We start from the raw sequence: 19,443 nt of genomic DNA, 5'->3' as shown, positions 1-19,443 counted from the left end.
CTTTGAGATATCAGCTGATGTACGAAGGGCTATATAAATACACTTGATTTGATTTTGATTTGATTTGATCAAGACTGTTTCAAGGACAGCTTTTTCCATCTACGTTACATTGCAAAAATCAGAAACTTTCTGGCCAAAAATGATGCAGAAAAATGTATCCATGCTTTTGTCACTTCTAGGTTAGACAACTGCAATGCTCTACTTTTCAGCTACCCGGATAAAGCACTAAATAAACTTCAGTTAGTGCTAAATACGGCTGCTAGAATCCTGACTAGAACCCCAAAATTTGATCATATTACTCCAGTGCTAGCCTCCCTACACTGGCTTCCTGTCAAGGCAAGGGCTGATTTCAAGGTTTTACTGCTAACCTACAAAGCATTACATGGGCTTGCTCCTACCTATCTCTCTGATTTGGTCCAGCCGTACATACCTACACGTACGCTACGGTCACAAGACGCATGCCTCCTAATTGTCCCTAGAATTTCTAAGCAAACAGCTGGAGGCAGGGCTTTCTCCTATAGAGCTCAATTTTTATGGAATGGTCTGCCTACCCATGTGAGAGACGCAAACTCGGTCTCAACCTTTAAGTCTTTACTGAAGACTCATCTCTTCAGTGGGTCATATGATTGAGTGTAGTCTGGTCCAGGAGTGGGAAGGTGAACGGAAAGGCTCTGGAGCAACGAACCGCCCTTGCTGTCTCTGCCTGGCCGGTTCCCCTCTTTCCACTGGGATTCTCTGCCTCTAACCCTATTACAGGGGCTGAGTCACTGGCTTACTGGGGCTCTTTAATACCGTCCCTAGGAGGGGTGCGTCACTTGAGTGGGTTGAGTCACTGATGTGATCTTCCTGTCTGGGTTGGCACCCCCCACCTTGGGTTGTGCCGTGGCGGAGATCTTTGTGGGCTATACTCGGCCTTGTCTCAGGATGGTAAGTTGGTGGTTGAAGATATCCCTCTAGTGGTGTGGGGGCTGTGCTTTGGCAAAGTGGGTGGGGTTATATCCTTCCTGTTTGGCCCTGTCCGGGGGTGTCCTCGGATGGGGCCACAGTGTCTCCTGACCCCTCCTGTCTCAGCCTCCAGTATTTATGCTGCAGTGCTTTATGTGTCGGGGGGCTAGGATCAGTTTGTTATATCTGGAGTACTTCTCCTATCCTATCTGGTGTCCTGTGTGAATTTAAGTATGCCCTCTCTAATTCTCTCTTTCTCTCTTTCTTTCTCTCTCTCAGAGGACCTGAGCCCTAGGACCATGCCTCAGGACTACCTGACATGATGACTCCTTGCTGTCCCCAGTCCACCTGGCCGTGCTGCTGCTCCAGTTTCAACTGTTCTGCCTTATTGGACCACGCTGGTCATTTATGAACATTTGAACATCTTGGCCATGTTCTGTTACAATCTCCACCCGGCACAGCCAGAAGAGGACTGGTCACCCCACATAGCCTGGTTCCTCTCTAGGTTTCTTTCTAGGTTTTGGCCTTTCTAAGGAGTTTTTCCTAGCCACCGTGCTTCTACACCTGCATTGCTTGCTGTTTGGGGTTTTAGGCTGGGTTTCTGTACAGCACTTTGAGATATCAGCTGATGTACGAAGGGCTATATAAATACATTTGATTTGATTTGATTTGACCCTACCCCTACAAGCACACACACACACACACACACACCCAACACACACACACACACTTCTGAGATTAAAAAGAGGGCATCCGTCTTCTCTGTGGGTCACTCTGGGTCATCCCATAGACTAGCTGAGGGTTAATTAATCAGAGTGAAGTCTGCTGTCTGTTGCACCTGTTTGTGTCCTACTCCCTTCCCCTCTCCCAATCACTCAATGGAAATCTACCCCCGTCCCATGGCAGTCATAAACTCAAAACACAGTCAGGAAGTCAAGCCAACAACAGGAAGCTTTCCCTTTTATTGTATTGTCTTCAGATAAGAAATGAGAATGTCCCCTGAGTGTACTTGTGAAAATAAGGCTGCTTGGTGAGTTCCCGTTTCAGCAGGGACACGTCTGTGGTCTTTTTTGTGATATTTTATTGTTGAGGATACTTCTCAGGGTTGGACAACATTATTGGTTCATCTGATCGTCTGCATAAGCAGCAGTATGCTACCGCAACGGAATATATGTATGAATTGAGCTTATCAGGAGCAGGAAGAGGAGAAAGCATTTCCTTCATTCATGATCTTTAAACTGTTGGGGACTCACTTTCTCCACTTAACCATGATGATGTAGCATCACATAAACAGAGAAAGGGGACACTATTATGTCTGGATGAACAGATATCATCATAACTACAGTAAGTCTTAGAAGTACCATAAATACATTGTTGCTGCTTCAAGAGCTGTGTGTGAACTTGTGTGTGTGTGTGATGATATTTTGTGATTGTTTCCCATTCACTATTTCTCATCTCACCTGTTTTGAAGACCTCGTAGCGGATGGAGAAGCCTGCTCCATGGGTCTCGTAGTCGGACACAAACTTGATGTAGAGCTGGTACCCAGAAGACACCACGGGTGACGGGGCAATCTTCCCACAGTACTTCCCCACCAGCTGCCCACTCTCGTCCACACCGTCACGTACCTCCACATAGTCATACCTGGACAGAGAGGGGGAGAGGGGGAGTGAGTACCTGTCAGGGACCTGTTGTTGTATTATGCACACACACAGACAAGTTCATGTTTGATAGGTGATCCTCCATAATGCAGAAAAAAACATGCTCAAGCGGTAATGAGGTGTACAGGATTAATCTCTCTCTCTGACAACACAATCAATCATATATACTCAGTCTCATTTATTTTCAAAGGAAAGTATTAGTGTATACAGTTTAGGAGTCATAAATATCAGAAAGTGCAGGTGTGATTCATGTCAAAATATGATTGTTACAGTGCCTTTTTAGTTTTTTAGATATGTCCATTATTACATGGCTACTATTTGTTTTGACATCTGAATCAAGAGCGGAAACAGAGAAACACATGTTACTGCAGCGCACACACACACACACACACACACACACACACACACACACACACACACACACACACACACACACACACACACACACAATAAGTTAACACAATAATAATACATAATAATACACACACAATAAGTTGGAAACAACAATCAAGTTCATGTTTTGATAGGTGATCCTCCATAATGCAGAAAAAACATGCTCTAGTGGTAATGAGGTCTACAGGATAAATCCAAGACCAGGTGGGCAGGTTGGTTAACCTTCTCATATTTCCTCCACGTGGCACGGCTCCATGTTGTTAGCTAGAAAATGCGGACACTGCAGAGATTCTATAACAATGACTCCCAGCTGTACGGAGTCTAGGTTTACATAAAACTGGTCTAGTGGAGCTGTGAGTGTGTGTTGGAGCTATGTCGAAACTGTCAGTGCAGCTCAATAGCTGTCTTCTCCCTGTAAAAGAGCCAATGCCAAAAGAGAGAAGTGTGTGTGGGGTTTATATGTGTTTCTGTGTTGTCTGTTGTTCTGTGTGTGTCTGTGTGTATTTGAGTATATTTAATGTCAGTGATCGTATTATACTCCTTGGAGGCAGGTACAGGGAGACCTCCAGACGCACGTGTTAACGCAATCAGGCGGCAGCTATGGGATTGCAGCTCATGCACACGCACACACACACACACACACGCTCCACATCCTACTCAAATGGAATTTCAGATCCAGGGCTATTGGCATGAGGAGCTGGCTAATTGAGTCAGCACGAAGCTTTAAGACCAAGGGAGGAAATCGCCTTCAGGTAACAACGGGAGCCAATGCACTCACACATCGTGTGTGTAACATAAGATGGAGCGAAGAGGGCAATCTGAATCTGATCCGTTGGCCAACCAGGATGGCCTGAACGAACACAGCCCATGGGTATCTGGGCTGAAAAGCAATGTGTTCCTGTGTGTGTGTTTGAGTATGTGTTTGTGTTTACGTGTGCCTGTGTATCTGTGTGTAAGTATGCGGTGTATACCTTTGCATGTACGTGTGTGTGTCTGCAGTGCAGGAGAAATTAATCATCCATGCTTTGATAGGGGTTCAAGCAGCGAAACTGGTAAAAAGGGTCACAGTCGGACATTCAGAGAGAGGGCATATTATTGTGGCCCTGGTGGCACAAAATCATTAAAGGTCTGACTGCACAGAGATGCTTGGGAATATGGTCCAACGGGGGACCGTTTGTGGGTGTTCACAGGGGGGAAGGGGTATATCTGATCTCCATCACCTAGGACTTGACAATGGTTAACCAAATCTCTCCATTTCTGCTCAATTTCGCATGCCTTCTCATACAGCTGCAGCTATATATGCATTCGGAAATCAAGCCCTTTCTTAAGTCGGGCTCTGGGATGGCGCAACAGTTAAGCATTTGAATGTATAGTTGTTTGTGGGGGAAAGGGGTTGAGTGTGTATGAGAGTGTGTGTGTGTGTGTGTGTGTGTGTGTGTCACAGTCTCACAACTGTTGTGAGGGAGTTAAGATGTTAGGGACAATATATGATTAATAACAATAATTGTTTACTAAAATAATAATTGCTTGCCAAAACGTATATTTTGTAATGGCAATACTGGTAGGAGGTAACAATCCTTATTACAAATATTAATTTCTAAATATGGAAATTAGACTAGTATAATTTTTTAAATAGATATATATATATACATTTTAATAGCTATAAATAATACAAATTGAGGTGAGGGCGATGGAAATGATTTTGGCGATTGATCTGCTTCTGTTCTGTGGTTGGCACTGTGTGCTCTTTTTGAAGGATGGGTCCCGGTCTCTCGGGGGCCATGGGATCTGGGGGGTCGAGGGTGGTCTGCCGGTCAATGGGATGACAGCCCAACTCAGGATGAGGAGGGGTTTTAGGGGGTGGAATAGTGGAGACCAATTGGCGGTTTACTTAGCAATGCAAATATCATGATATGGACACTCATGTTACTTTTTAATGGTACGTTTACAAACATCTATTATGATAAATATAATTGAAACTTGTGTTTACCCGTATTTACCTGGCTCAAAGAGAAGGAATATAATATCTATTGCTTACAGGAAACTCATTCAACAATTTTAGATTAAGTTTTGTGGGAAAAGGATTGGGGGGCGAAGTATATTTCTCCCATGGGCAAAGAAATTGAAAAGGGGTGATGATATTAATTAACAGTAATTTTGAAACAAATGTGCAAATTGTCCAAACAGATCCTCAAGGTGAGGATTTGATGATTTGAAATATGTTATTGGACCATAAACAGATATGGCTTATTAACCTAAACGGTCCAAATAATGATGAACCACGCTTCTTTGAAAATATATAGAATAATTTATCAACCCGACAAGCAACACAATACTATTATTACAGTGGGAGATTATAATACAGTTTTAAATACCTCAATGGACCATAAAGGAAATCACAATACAAACTATCACACTAATGCACTTAAGGAAATAATGAATGTCATGGATACATTGGAATTTGTGGATATATGAAGGCTTAAATACCCTGACCTGTGAGATATAGAGTTGAAGTTGGAGGTTTACATACACCTTAGCCAAATACATTTAAACTCAGTTTTTCAGAACTCCTGACATTTAATCCTAGTAAAAATGCACTGTTTTAGGTCAGTTAGGATCACCACTTCATTTTAAGAACGTCGCGCCCTGACCATAGAGAACTGTTCATTCTCTATGTGGGTTAGGTCGGGGTGTGATTAAGGGTGGGTTATCTAGGGGAATTGTATATCTATGTTGGCCTGGTATGGTTCCCAATCAGAGGCAGCTGTTTATCGTTGTCTCTGATTGATCATATTTAGGTAGCCATTTCCCCATTGTGCTTTGTGGGATCTTGTCTATGTATAGTTGCCTGTGAGCATTATTATAGCGTCACGGTTCGTTAGTTTGCGTTGTTGTTCTTTGACGTTTTTTATTCCAAAATAAAGGATGGAAACATACCACGCTGCATCTTGGTCTACTCCTTATGACGAGTGTGACAAAGAATGTGAAATGTCAGAATAATAGTAGAGAGAATGATTTAAGTCAGTGTTTATTTCTTTTAACCACAATCCCAGTGGGTCAGAAGTTCACATACACTCAATTAGTATTTGGTAGCATTCCTTTTAAATTGTTTAACTTGGGTCAAACATTTCAGGTAGCCTCCCACAAGCTTCCCACAATAAGTTGGGTGAATTCTCCTGACAGAGCCGGTGTAACTGAGTCAGGTTTGTAGGCCTCCTTGCTCGCACACGCTTTTTCAGTTCTGCACACACATTTTCTATAGGATTGAGGTCAGGGATTTGTGATGGCCACTCCAATATCTTGACTTTGTTGTCCCTAAGCCATTTGCCACAACTTTGGAAGTATGCTTGGGGGCATTATCCACTTAGAAGACGCATTTGCGACCAAGCTTTAACCTGATGTCTTGAGATGTTGCTTCAATATATCCACGTCATTTTCCTCCCTCATGATGCCATCTATTTTGTGAAGTGCACCAGTCCCTCCTACAGCAAAGCACCCCCACAACATGATGCCGCCACCCCCAAGCTTCACGGTTGGGATGGTGTTCTTCGGCTTGCAAGCCTCCCCCTTTTCCTCCAACAGAATAATGGTCATCATGGCCAAACTGTTCTTTTTTCAGACCAGAGGATATTTCTCCAAAAAGTCTGATCTTTGTACCATGTGCAGTTGCCAACCATAGTCTGAGTTTTTTATGGCAGTTTTGGAGCAGTGGCTTCTTCCTTGCTGTGCGGCCTTTCAGGTTATGTCGATATTGGACTCGTTTTTTTACTGTGGATATAGATAGTTTTTAAAAACCTATTTCCTCCAGCATCTTCACAAGGTAATTTGCTGTTGTTCTGGGAATGATTTACACTTTTCGCACTAAAGTACGTTAGGAGACAGAACGCGTCTCCTTCCCAAGCGGTATGATGGCTGTGTGGTCCCATGGTGTTTATACTTGCATGCTACTGTTTGTACAGATGAATATGGTACCTTCAGGTGTTTGGAAATTGCTCCCAAGGATGAACCAGACTTGTGAAGGTCTACATTTTGTTTCTGAGGTCTTGGCTGATTTCTTTTGATTTTCCCATGATGTCAAGCAAAGAGGCACTGAGTTTGAAGGTAGGCCTTGAAATACATCCACAGGTACACCTCCAATTGACTCAAATGATGTCAATTAGCCTATCAGAAGCTTCTAAAGCTATGCCATAATTTCCTGGAGTTTCCCAAGCTGTTTAAAGGCACAGTCAACTTAGTGTATGTAAACTTCTGACGCACTGGAATTGTGATACAGTGAATTATAAGTGAAATAATCTCTCTACAAACAAATGTTGGAAAAATTACTTGTGTCATGCACAAAGTAGATGTCCTAACCGACTTGCCAGAGCTATAGATTGTTAACAATACATTTGTGGATTGGTTGAAAAATGAGTTTTAATTACTCCAACGTAGGTGTATCTAAACTTCCGACTTGTACATGGCGGAGGCTTAATCAAGCTAGTCATCTTGATTACTTTTTTTTATGTCCAGTAAAAAAAAGTGTTGGTAGGGGACAGAATGCGGTTTGACCATCACATAATTAGCATAAATTTACTGTTACAGAATTTCCACGTGGGCAAGGATATTGGAAATTGAATCAAAGCCTACTGGATGATAACAGAATCATTTTAACTGACTTTTTCTGACATAACATAGGCACAGTAGATCCCCTTATTGTATGGGACATTTTAAAATGTACCTTTAGAGGCCATGCAATTCAGTAATTAACTATAAAACAAAAGCAATTTAGGTCAAAAGAGTCCAATTTTACAAAGGAAATGGAAGGACTAACAGTACAGACAGATAGCAATAAAACTGTACCATAGAGTCTCAGAGTAAGTTAGAGGAAAAACAAAAGGAAATGGAGTAACTTATTCAATAAAGATCCAGTGTAATATATTATAAAAATAATGCGAACTGGATGGAATATTGGGAAAAATGCACCGAATTCTTATTCAATCTTCAATATAGAAATGCTACCGAAAATGATTTACTGACAATTGTTACAAATGATGGAGTCACCCATGATTCACCAATCAATATTTAGAAAGAGGAAGTAAAGCATATGTTTTCCTCCTCCAACTCCACTAACAAAAGCTAAATGTATGGATTTTTTTCCTATTAATGTAAAAGTAACATGTGTACAGAAAGACCAATGTGAAGGACAAATTACAAAGGAGGAACGTCTTAATGCAATTACAGTGGCTTGCGAAAGTATTCACCCCCTTGGCATTTTTCCTATTTTGTTGCCTTACAACCTGGAATTGACATGGATCTTTGGGGGGTTTGTATCATTTGATTTACACAAGATGCCTACCACTTTGAAGGTGCAAAATATTTTTTATTGTGAAAGAAACAAGAAGTCAATAAATTTGTAGAGACACCTTTTGCAGCAATTACAGCAGCAAGTGTCTTGGGGTATGTCTCTATAAGCTTGGCACATCTAGCCACTGGGATTTTTGCACCTTCTTCAAGGCAAAACTGCTCCAGCTCCTTCAAATTGGATGGGTTCCGCTGGTGTAAGCAATCCTTAAGTCATACCACAGGTTCTCAATTGGATTGAGGTCTGGCCTTTGACTAGGCCATTCCAAACCTCCGTTCCAGTCTCAAATCTCTAGATGATTGAAACAGGTTTCCCTCAAGAATTTCCCTGTATTTATCACCATCCATCATTCCTTCAATTCTGACCAGTTTCCCTGCCGATGAAAAACATCTCCACAGCATGATGCTGGATGGTGTTCTCGGGGTGATGTGAGGTGTTGGGTTTGCACCAGACATAGCGTTTTCCTTGATGGCCAAAAAGCTACATTTTAGTCTCATCTGACCAGAGTACCTTCTTCCATATGTTTGGGGAGTCTCCCAAATGCCTTTTGGTAAACACCAAACGTTTGCTAATTTTATTCTTTAAGCAATGTCTTTTTTCTGGCCACTCTTCCGTAAAGCCCAGCTCTGTGAAGTGTACGGCTTAAAGTGGTCCTATGGACAGATACTCCAATCTCTACTGTGGAGCTTTGCAGCTCCTTCAGGGTTATCTTTGGTCTCTTTGTTAACTCTCTGATTAATTCCCTCCTTGCCTTGTCTGGGAGTTTTGGTGGGCAGCCTTCTCTTGGCAGGTTTGTTGTGGTGCCATATTCTTTCCATTTTTTAATAATGGATTTAATGGTGCTCCGCGGGATGTTCAAAGTTTCTGATAATTTCTACAACCCAACCCTGATCTGTACTTCTCCACAACTTTGTCTCTGACCTGTTTGGAGAGCTCCTTGGTCTTCATGATGCTGCTTGTTTGGTGGTGCCCCTTGCTTAGGAGTGTTGCAGACTCTGGGGCCTTTCAGAATAAGTGTACAGTCATGGCCAAAGGTTTTGAGAATGACACAAATATTAATTTCTACAAAGTTTGCTGCTTCAGTGTCTCTAGATATTGATTTCAGATGTTGCTATGGAATACTGAAGTATAATTACAAGCATTTCATAAGTGTCAAAGGCTTTTATTGACAATTACATGAAGTTGATACAAAGAGTCAATATTTTCAGTGATGACCCTTCTTTTTCAAGACCTCTGCAATCCGCCCTGGCATGCTGTCAATTAACTTCTGGGCGACATCCTGACTGATGGCAGCCCACTCTTGCATAATCAATGCTTGGAGTTTGTCAGAATTTGTGGGTTTTTGTTTCTCCACCTGCCTCTTGAGGATTGACCACAAATTCTTAATGGGATTAAGGTCTGGGGAGTTTCCTCGCCATGGACCCAAAATATCGATGTTTTGTTCCCCGAGCCACTTAGTTATCACTTTTGCCTTATGGCAAGGTGCTCCATCATGCCGCAAAAGGCATTGTTCGTCACCAAACTGTTCCTGGGTAGTTGGGAGAAGTTGCTCAAGGAGGATGTGTTGGTACCATTCTTTATTCATAGCTGTGTTCTTAGGTAAAATTGTGAGTGAGCCCACTCCCTTGGCTGAGAAGCAACCCCACACATGAATAGTCTCAGGATGCTTTACTGTTGGCATGACAAAGGACTGATGGTAGCGCTCATCTTGTCTTCTCCGGACAAGCTTTTTTTCCGGATGCCCCAAACAATCGGAAAGGGGATTCATCAGAGAAAATGACTTTACCCCAGTCCTCAGCAGTCCAATCCCTGTACCTTTTGCAGAATATCAGTCTGTCCCTGATGTTTTTCCTGGAGAGAAGTGGCTTCTTTGCTGCCCTTCTTGAAACCAGGCCATCCTCCAAAAGTCTTAGCCTCACTGTGCGTGCAGATGCACCACACCTGCATGCTGCCATTCCAAGCTCTGTACTGGTGGTGCCCCGATCCCACAGCTGAATCAACTTTGGGAGACGGTACTGGTGCTTGCTGGACTTTCTTGGGCGTCCTGAAGCCTTCTTCATAACAATTGAACCGCTCTCCTTGAAGTTCTTGATGATCGGATAAATGGTTGATTTAGGTGCAATCTTACTGGCAGCAATATCCTTGCCTGTAAAGCCCCTGTAAAGGTGGAATTTATTTAACTAATTATGTCACTACTGAAGGTAATTGGTTGCACCAGATCTTATTTAGGGGCTTCATAGCAAAGGGTGTGAATACATTTGCATGCACCACTTTTCCGTTAAAAAATATATATATATTTTATTTTTTTAAACATCAAATTTTTTAATTTCACTTCACCAATTTGGACTGTTTTGTGTATGTCCATTACATGAAATCCAAATAAAAATCAAAAAATGTATAGCTAAATGCTTAGCGCATAGAAGGAGAAGGAGAGTTTATAAGGGAGTGCATAGGAGATGTTGTACCTACTGTGACTATGCAATCCTACCTTAACCAGAAACCGGGGATAGATAGCGACATTCGCGCAAAACTGAAAGAGCGAACCACCGCATTTAACCTTGGGAAGGTGAGGTGACTGGGAATATGGCTGAATATAAACAGTGTAGTTATTCCCTCCGCAAGGCAAGCGAAATATCAGTATAGAGACTAAGTGGTGTCGCAGTTCAACAGCTCAGACACGAGGCACATGCGGCAGGATCTACAGACATTCACGGACTACAAAAGGAAAACCAGCCACATTATGGACACCGACGTCTTTCTTCCAGACAAACAAAACACCTTCTTTTCCCGCTTTGAGGATAATACAGTGCCACCGACGTGGCCCGCTGCCAAGGACTGTGGGTTCTCCTTCTCTGTGGCCAACGTGAGTAAGACATTTAAACGTGTTAACCCTATCCGCGTCCTCAGAGCATGCGCAGACCAGCTGGCTGGTGTGTTTACGGACATATTCAATCTCTCACTCTCCCAGTCTGTTGTCACCACATGCATCATGATGGCCACCATTGTTCCTGTACCCAAGAAGGCAAAGGTAACTGAACTAAATGACTATCGCCCAGTAGCACTCACTTCTGTCATCATGAAGTGCGTTGAAAGGCTAGTCAAGTATCATGTCACCTCCACCTTACCTGTCACCCTAGACCCACTTAAATTTGCTTACCGCTCCACAAGGTCCACAGGCGATGCAATCGCCATCACACTGCACACTGCCCTATTCCATCTGGACAAGGGCAAAACCTATGTAAGAATGCTGTTCATTAACACCATAGTAGCTCATCATTAAGCTTGAGGCCCTGGGTCTCAACCCCACCTGCATCCTGGACTTCCTGTTGGGCCGCCCCCAGGCGGTGAAGGTAGGAAATAAAATCTCCATTTCAGTGATCCTCAAAACCGGGGTCCCACAAGGGTGCATGCTCAGCCCCCCCCCCGTACTCCCTGTTCACTCAAGACTGTGTGACCATGCACGCCTCCAACTCAATCATCAAGTTTGCAGATGACACAACAGCAGTAGGCTTGATTATCAACAACGACGAGACAGCCTACAGGGAGGAGGCGAGGGCATCTCTCACTCAACATCAACAAAACAAAGGAGAAGATTGTGGACTTTAGGAAACAGCACATATCCACATTGATGGGACAGCAGAGGAGAAGGTGGAAAGTACACATCATGGACAAACTGAAATGGTCCACCCACACAGACAGTGTGGTGAATGAAGAAATGTGGCTTGTCACCTAAAACCCTCACAAGCTTTTACAGATGCACAATCGAGAGTCTCCGGTCAAGCTGTACGGCAACTGCACCGCCCACAACCGTAAGGCTCTCCAGAGGGTGGTGCGGTCTGCATAACGTATCAACGGGGGCAAAATACCTGCCCACCAGGACACCTACAGCACCCGATGTCACAGGAAGGCCAAAAAGATCATCAAGAACAACAACCACCAGAGCCACTGCCTGTCCAGCCCACTACCATCCAGAATGTGAGGTGTGATCTCCAGTGAACCAGTGGACAATAACAGGTGCATCAAAGCTGGGACTGAGAGACTGAAAAACAACTATCTCAAGGCCATCCCTAATACAGAGAGGCTGCTGCCTACATACAGGCTTGAAATTATTGTCCACTTTAATAAATGGATCACTAGTCACTTTAATAATGCCACTTTCATAATGTTTACATATCTTGTATTACTCATCAGTATGTATAGTATATACTGTTTTTTTATACATTCTATTGTATCTTGCCAATGCCACTCTGTCGTTGCTCATTCTTATATTTATATGCATTTATATTCGTATTCGTTTACTTAGATTTGTGTACATTAGGTAGTTGTTTTGGAATTGTTAGATTACATGTTAGATATTGCAGCACTTTCGGAACTAGAAGCACAAGCATTTCGCTACACAAATTGGTTGTAATTTGGTTGTAAAATCAGTTTAATCCACCCGAAAAGACAGAACAAATAACACAACAAAAATTGAATATACTCAAATATACTAATTGATAAAAGAATGACATTTTTCGATAACATTTTGAAAAAGGTATAATCTTTGTAAATGATATCATACATAGGACTGGTGGAGTTATGTCACACATGACATTGAAATGTCTGCTCTACCCAAAATTACAACCAACTAATTGCAGCTTTACTGCAAAAATGAAAGAGGCAAGTGAAATGGGAAAAAGTAAAGAACTTGTATTTTGGCCCTGCATTAAAGACCAAAATTGGTTATGAATAAAAATATATTCCAGTTTAATTTAAGGAACCAAAAATTGACAGCTGTTCCATATAAATAGCAAAATAGTTGGGAAGAGATTTTCGATGTACCGATTCCATGGCACATGGTTTATGAATTGACACACAAAACGACACCAGATTCAAAACTTCAAATTTTTCTATTTAAATGATTATACAAAATGATTGCAGCCAATAGAATGATATAATATATATATATATATATATATATATATATATATATATATAGATATATATATAGAGTGCCTTGCGAAAGTATTCGGCCCCCTTGAACTTTGCGACCTTTTGCCACATTTCAGGCTTCAAACAAAGATATAAAACTGTATTTTTTGTGAAGAATCAACAACAAGTGGGACACAATCATGAAGTGGAACGACATTTATTGGATATTTCAAACTTTTTTAACAAATCAAAAACTGAAAAATTGGGCGTGCAAAATTATTCAACCCCTTTACTTTCAGTGCAGCAAACTCTCTCCAGAAGTTCAGTGAGGATCTCTGAATGATCCAATGTTGACCTAAATGACTAATGATGATAAATACAATCCACCTGTGTGTAATCAAGTCTCCGTATAAATGCACCTGCACTGTGATAGTCTCAGAGGTCCGTTAAAAGCGCAGAGAGCATCATGAAGAACAAGGAACACACCAGGCAGGTCCGAGATACTGTTGTGAAGAAGTTTAAAGCTGGATTTGGATACAAAAAGATTTCCCAAGCTTTAAACATCCCAAGGAGCACTGTGCAAGCGATAATATTGAAATGGAAGGAGTATCAGACCACTGCAAATCTACCAAGACCTGGCCGTCCCTCTAAACTTTCAGCTCATACAAGGAGAAGACTGATCAGAGATGCAGCCAAGAGGCCCATGATCACTCTGGATGAACTGCAGAGATCTACAGCTGAGGTGGGAGACTCTGTCCATAGGACAACAATCAGTCGTATATTGCACAAATCTTGCCTTTATGGAAGAGTGGCAAGAAGAAAGCCATTTCTTAAAGATATCCATAAAAAGTGTTGTTTAAAGTTTGCCACAAGCCACCTGGGAGACACACCAAACATGTGGAAGAAGGTGCTCTGGTCAGATGAAACCAAAATTGAACTTTTTGGCAACAATGCAAAACGTTATGTTTGGCATAAAAGCAACACAGCGCATCACCCTGAACACACCATCCCCACTGTCAAACATGGTGGTGGCAGCATCATGGTTTGGGCCTGCTTTTCTTCAGCAGGGACAGGGAAGATGGTTAAAATTGATGGGAAGATGGATGGAGCCAAATACAGGACCATTCTGGAAGAAAACCTGATGGAGTCTGCAAAAGACCTGAAACTGGGACGGAGATTTGTCTTCCAACAAGACAATGATCCAAAACATAAAGCAAAATCTACAATGGAATGGTTCAAAAATAAACATATCCAGGTGTTAGAATGGCCAAGTCAAAGTCCAGACCTGAATCCAATCGAGAATCTGTGGAAAGAACTGAAAACTGCTGTTCACAAATGCTCTCCATCCAACCTCACTGAGCTCGAGCTGTTTAGCAAGGAGGAATGGGAAAAATGTCAGTCTCTCGATGTGCAAAACTGATAGAGACATACCCCAAGCGACTTACAGCTGTAATCACAGCAAAAGGTGGCGCTACAAAGTATTAACTTAAGGGGGCTGAATAATTTTGCACGCCCAATTTTTCAGTTTTTGATTTGTTAAAAAAGTTTGAAATATCCAATAAATGTTGTTCCACTTCATGATTGTGTCCCACTTGTTGTTGATTCTTCACAAAAAATACAGTTTTACATCTTTATGTTTGAAGCCTGAAATGTGGCAAAAGGTCGCAAAGTTCAAGGGGGCTGAATACTTTCGCAAGGCACTGTATATATATATATGGAGTATACAATCTTTCCAGCTCTGCAGATTTTGCTTTTGTTTGTTAGGCTACTGTGCAGTCTGACAAGTAAACATAGCCTACAATACATACTGTAGTAAACGTGGGAAAGTGCCTAATTCCTTACCTAAGGGAGAGCAGGCCATGTCTGTACTGTAATGCAGGCACGCGGGAGACCGGGGCTCGATTCCCCGATGTGGCAGAAGGAGTAGGCTGTCCTTGTAAATAGGAATTTGTTCTTAACTGATTCCATATGTGAATCAGATTGTGTCTGTTAAATGTATATAATATGTATAAGCTGGAAGTAGACGCCTAAGTGTTATTTTTTATTGGTTTACTCCAATTATGGGAGGAGTGGTTGGGTTTGCGGAGAATAATAAAGGAAAATATCTTTTAAAAAGATATGTATATTTATACATGTGTATTTGTATGTATATGTACAGTATGTGTATATGTATGCATGTTTATGTATATATATATATGTGGGTATGTGTATGTACAATATGTATACATATATATATATATTTACCCCCCAAAATATAAAGGGGATTGGAAATGATGCAGACATTTACATTGATGGAAGCGATAATCTAGCCGCAATATTAAAGCTGATCCACCTATGAAAAAAATGGACACCTATGATGTGTGTAAAATAGTTTTTTGAAGGTTGTACTGATTATAATGAACTAATGCTAAGCTATTTGCCAGCTATGTGTGGCGCCATGTTTGTTGACATTATACAATGCATTCTGGGTGTCATGTAAAGACCAAAGATGCCATAATGAGGTGATGGAATGATTCACTCATCTTTCGAATAAACTTCCGGAAGTGAATGAAGGGAAGTGAATGATCACAGACAACTCACCCCTTCAACATGCATACTGCAAACAGACCAAACTCATCTTGTCTCCTCTTATTATCTTTGGTTGACGCAAAAAACAAACATGGTGGTGTGCACAAACTACCCATCATCGGATTACTTGAAAATGTTTTAATCAATTATTTTGATAAATGTTGAGCTAACTTGTGATGTAATGAATTATATATAGCAATTGATATTAGCAAATTCATATTGTGATTTCTGTCAGCCTAGAGTTATCTAAATATGACCGATTGTGTTATGTCAATATTTCCTCAGTTAGCGCAAGGACTAATGTTGCTTACATTTTCCGGTTTGGATGATTGTGTATGCTGTTGCTACTTCTATGCATGTCTGAACATTGCATCCACAATAAACTTGTCACATTCAGGACATAACTTTGTAAGGAATGTGTTTGTGCAAAATGTTTCTGTGAAAAATCCAGTGTGGCAAGCTCAAATGCTGACTGTTGCGTCAATCGAAACTGGACGTTCTAAATAAGCGCTCTAATCAAACCAGTCTGAGCGTATGCTCCAGGGACCACTATAGACAAAGGAGATGATTGTGGACTACAGGAAAAAGAGGACTGAGCATGCTCCCATTCTCATCGACGGGGCGGCAATGGAGCATGTTGAGAGTTTCAAAGTTCCTTTGTGTCCACATCACCATGACAGTCATGAAGCAGCCACAACAAAACCTATTCCCCCTCAGGAGACTGAAAAGATTTGGAAAGGGTCCTCAGATCCTCAAAAAGTTCTACAACTCCACCATCGAATGCATCCTGATTGGTTGCATCACTGCCTGGTATGGCAACTGCTCGGCCTCCGACCACAAGGCAGTACAGAGGGTTGTGCGTACAGCCCAGTACATCACTGGGGCCAAGCTTCCTGCCATCCAGGACCTCTATACCAGGTGATATAAGAGGAAGGCCATAAAAATCTCTGTAATTGCAAACAAAGGTTCCTGTACCAAATATTAAGTTCTGCTTTTCTGATGTATCAAATACTTATGTCATGCAATAAAATGCAATTAATTACTTAAAAATCATACAATGTGATTTTCTGGATTTTTGTTTTAGATTCCGTCTCTCACAGTTGAAGTGTACCTATGATAAAATTCCAGACCTCTACATGCTTTGTAAGTAGGAAAACCTGCAAAATTGGCAGTGTATCAAATACTTGTTCTCCCCACTGTATATCTCACTAGTTCAGAATATGTAAGCCTCCATATATCCACTAGTTCCAATTATCCGTGACATCCGTGATTACCTTAAGAGCATGAAGGTGATAGTTTGTAGTGTGATTTCCTTTACGGTTCATTGAGGTATTTAAAACAGCATTATAATCTTCCACTATAATATTAGAGTCTTGTATTGCTTGTAGGGTTGATAATTTATTATACACTGCTCAAAAAAATAAAGAGAACACTTAAACAACACAATGTAACTCCAAGTCAATCACACTTCTGTGAAATCAAACTGTCCACTTAGGAAGCAACACTGATTGACAGTGAATTTCACATGCTGTTGTGCAAATGGAATAGACAACAGGTTGAAATTATAGGCAATTAGCAAGACACCCCCAATAAAGGAGTGGTTTTGCAGGTGGTGACCACAGACCACTTCTCAGTTCCTATGCTTCCTGGCTGATGTTTTGGTCACTTTTGAATGCTGGCGGTGCTTTCACTCTAGTGGTAGCATGAGACGGAGTCTACAACCCACACCAGTGGCTCAGGTAGTGCAGTTCATCCAGGATGGCACATCAATGCGAGCTGTGGCAAGAAGGTTTGCTGTCTTTTTCAGCATAGTGTCCACAGCATGGAGGCGCTACCAGGAGACAGGCCAGTACATCAGGAGACGTGGAGGAGGCCGTAGGAGGGCAACAACCCAGCAGCAGGACCGCTACCTCCGCCTTTGTGCAAGGAGGAGCAGGAGGAGCACTGCCAGAGCCCTGCAAAATGACCTCCAGCAGGCCACAAATGTGCATGTGTCTGCTCAAACGGTCAGAAACAGACTCCATGAGGGTGGTATGAGGGCCCGACGTCCACAGGTGGGGGTTGTGCTTACAGCCCAACACCGTGCAGGATGTTTGGCATTTGCCAGAGGACACCAAGATTGGCAAATTCGCCACTGGCGCCCTGTGCTCTTCACAGATGAAAGCAGGTTCACACTTAGCATGTGACAGACGTGACAGAGTCTGGAGACGCCGTGGAGAACGTTCTGCTGCCTGCAACATCCTCCAGCATGACCGGTTTGGCGGTGGGTCAGTCATGGTGTGGGGTGGCATTTCTTTGGGGGGCCGCACAGCCCTCCATGTGTTCGCCAGAGGTAGCCTGACTGCCATTAGGTACCAAGATGAGATCCTCAGACCCCTTGTGAGACCATATGCTGGTGCGGTTGGCCCTGGGTTCCTCCTAATGCAAGACAATGCTAGACCTCATGTGACTGGAGTGTGTCAGCAGTTCCTGCAAGAGGAAGGCATTGATGCTATGGACTGGCCCACCTGTTCCCCAGACCTGAATCCAATTGAGCACATCTGGGACATCATGTCTCGCTCCATCCACCAACGTTGCACCACAGACTGTCCAGGAGTTGGCAGATGCTTTAGTCCAGGTCTGGGAGGAGATCCCTCAGGAGACCATCCGCCACCTCATCAGGAGCATGCCCAGGCGTTGTAGGGATGTCATACATGCACGTGGAGGCCACACACACTGAAAGTCAATATATATTTATATATATATATATATATATATATATATATTTTTTTTTTAAGAGTTCTTAACAGGGCGTGTTTTTTTTTGTTTACCCTCGCACTACTGAGCCTCATTTTGACTTGTTTTAAGGACATTACATCAAAGTTGGATCAGCCTGTAGTGTGGCTTTCCACTTTTGAGTGTGACTCGAAATCCAGACCTCCATGGGTCGATAAATTTGATTTCCATTGATAATTTTTGTGTGATTTTGTTGTCAGCACATTCAACTATGTAAAGAAAAAAGTATTTAAAAATAATATTTCATTCATTTAGATCTAGGATGTGTTATTTTAGTGTTCCCTTTATTTTTTTGAGCAGTGTACATATTTTTGAAGAAAGTTGATCATCATTATTTGGTCTGTAAAGGTTAATGAGCCATATCCGTTTATGGTCCAATAACATATTTAGAATCATACATCTACCTTGCGGACACAGTTGGACAATTTGTACATTCGGATCAAAATGACTGTTAATTAATATCTTCACCCCTTTTGAGAGTCTTTGCCCATGGGAGATGTATATTTTAGCCCCCCAGTCCTTTTTTCCACACAACTTCATCTAAAATTGTTGAATGACTTTCCTGTAAACAATAGATATTATATTTCTTCTCATTAAGCCAGGTAAATATTGTTAGTGTTTTCATATTATCTGCTAAGCCATTACAATTAAAACCTAAACCTATTGCAGGAGAACTTTCCTGCAATGCAGTGTATTTGAAGTTTAAAACAGCATATGAAGTTCTTAATTTCCACTTCGGAATATCCATTAATTAGAATAATTCACATTTCCAGTTGCTGTAGGATTATTTCCTGTTTTAGCAAACAGACTCAAATTAAGATCTGACAGCTGTAGAGACCAGTCTGACCAAT

At 41.9% G+C, this 19,443-nt stretch overlaps 1 protein-coding gene across 5 annotated transcripts in view; it reads right to left on the bottom strand.

The window, feature by feature from the left end:
- Nucleotides 1-19,443, bottom strand: part of LOC112228041 (neuropilin-1a) — a 122,652-nt gene that overhangs the window by 78,495 nt on the left and 24,714 nt on the right. For all 5 annotated transcript variants that reach the window (XM_042308907.1, XM_042308906.1, XM_024393182.2 and 2 more), the window contains one exon: nt 2,406-2,587. In XM_042308907.1, coding sequence (XP_042164841.1) covers nt 2,406-2,587 — 182 coding nt within the window. The remainder of the gene's footprint in view (nt 1-2,405; nt 2,588-19,443) is intronic.

This window comes from Oncorhynchus tshawytscha, linkage group LG29, assembly GCF_018296145.1.
Source record: "Oncorhynchus tshawytscha isolate Ot180627B linkage group LG29, Otsh_v2.0, whole genome shotgun sequence".
Taxonomy (NCBI): Eukaryota; Metazoa; Chordata; class Actinopteri; order Salmoniformes; family Salmonidae; genus Oncorhynchus; species Oncorhynchus tshawytscha.
Note: the sequence above shows the minus strand (reverse complement) of the source record. Positions and strands in the feature narration are given on the sequence as shown.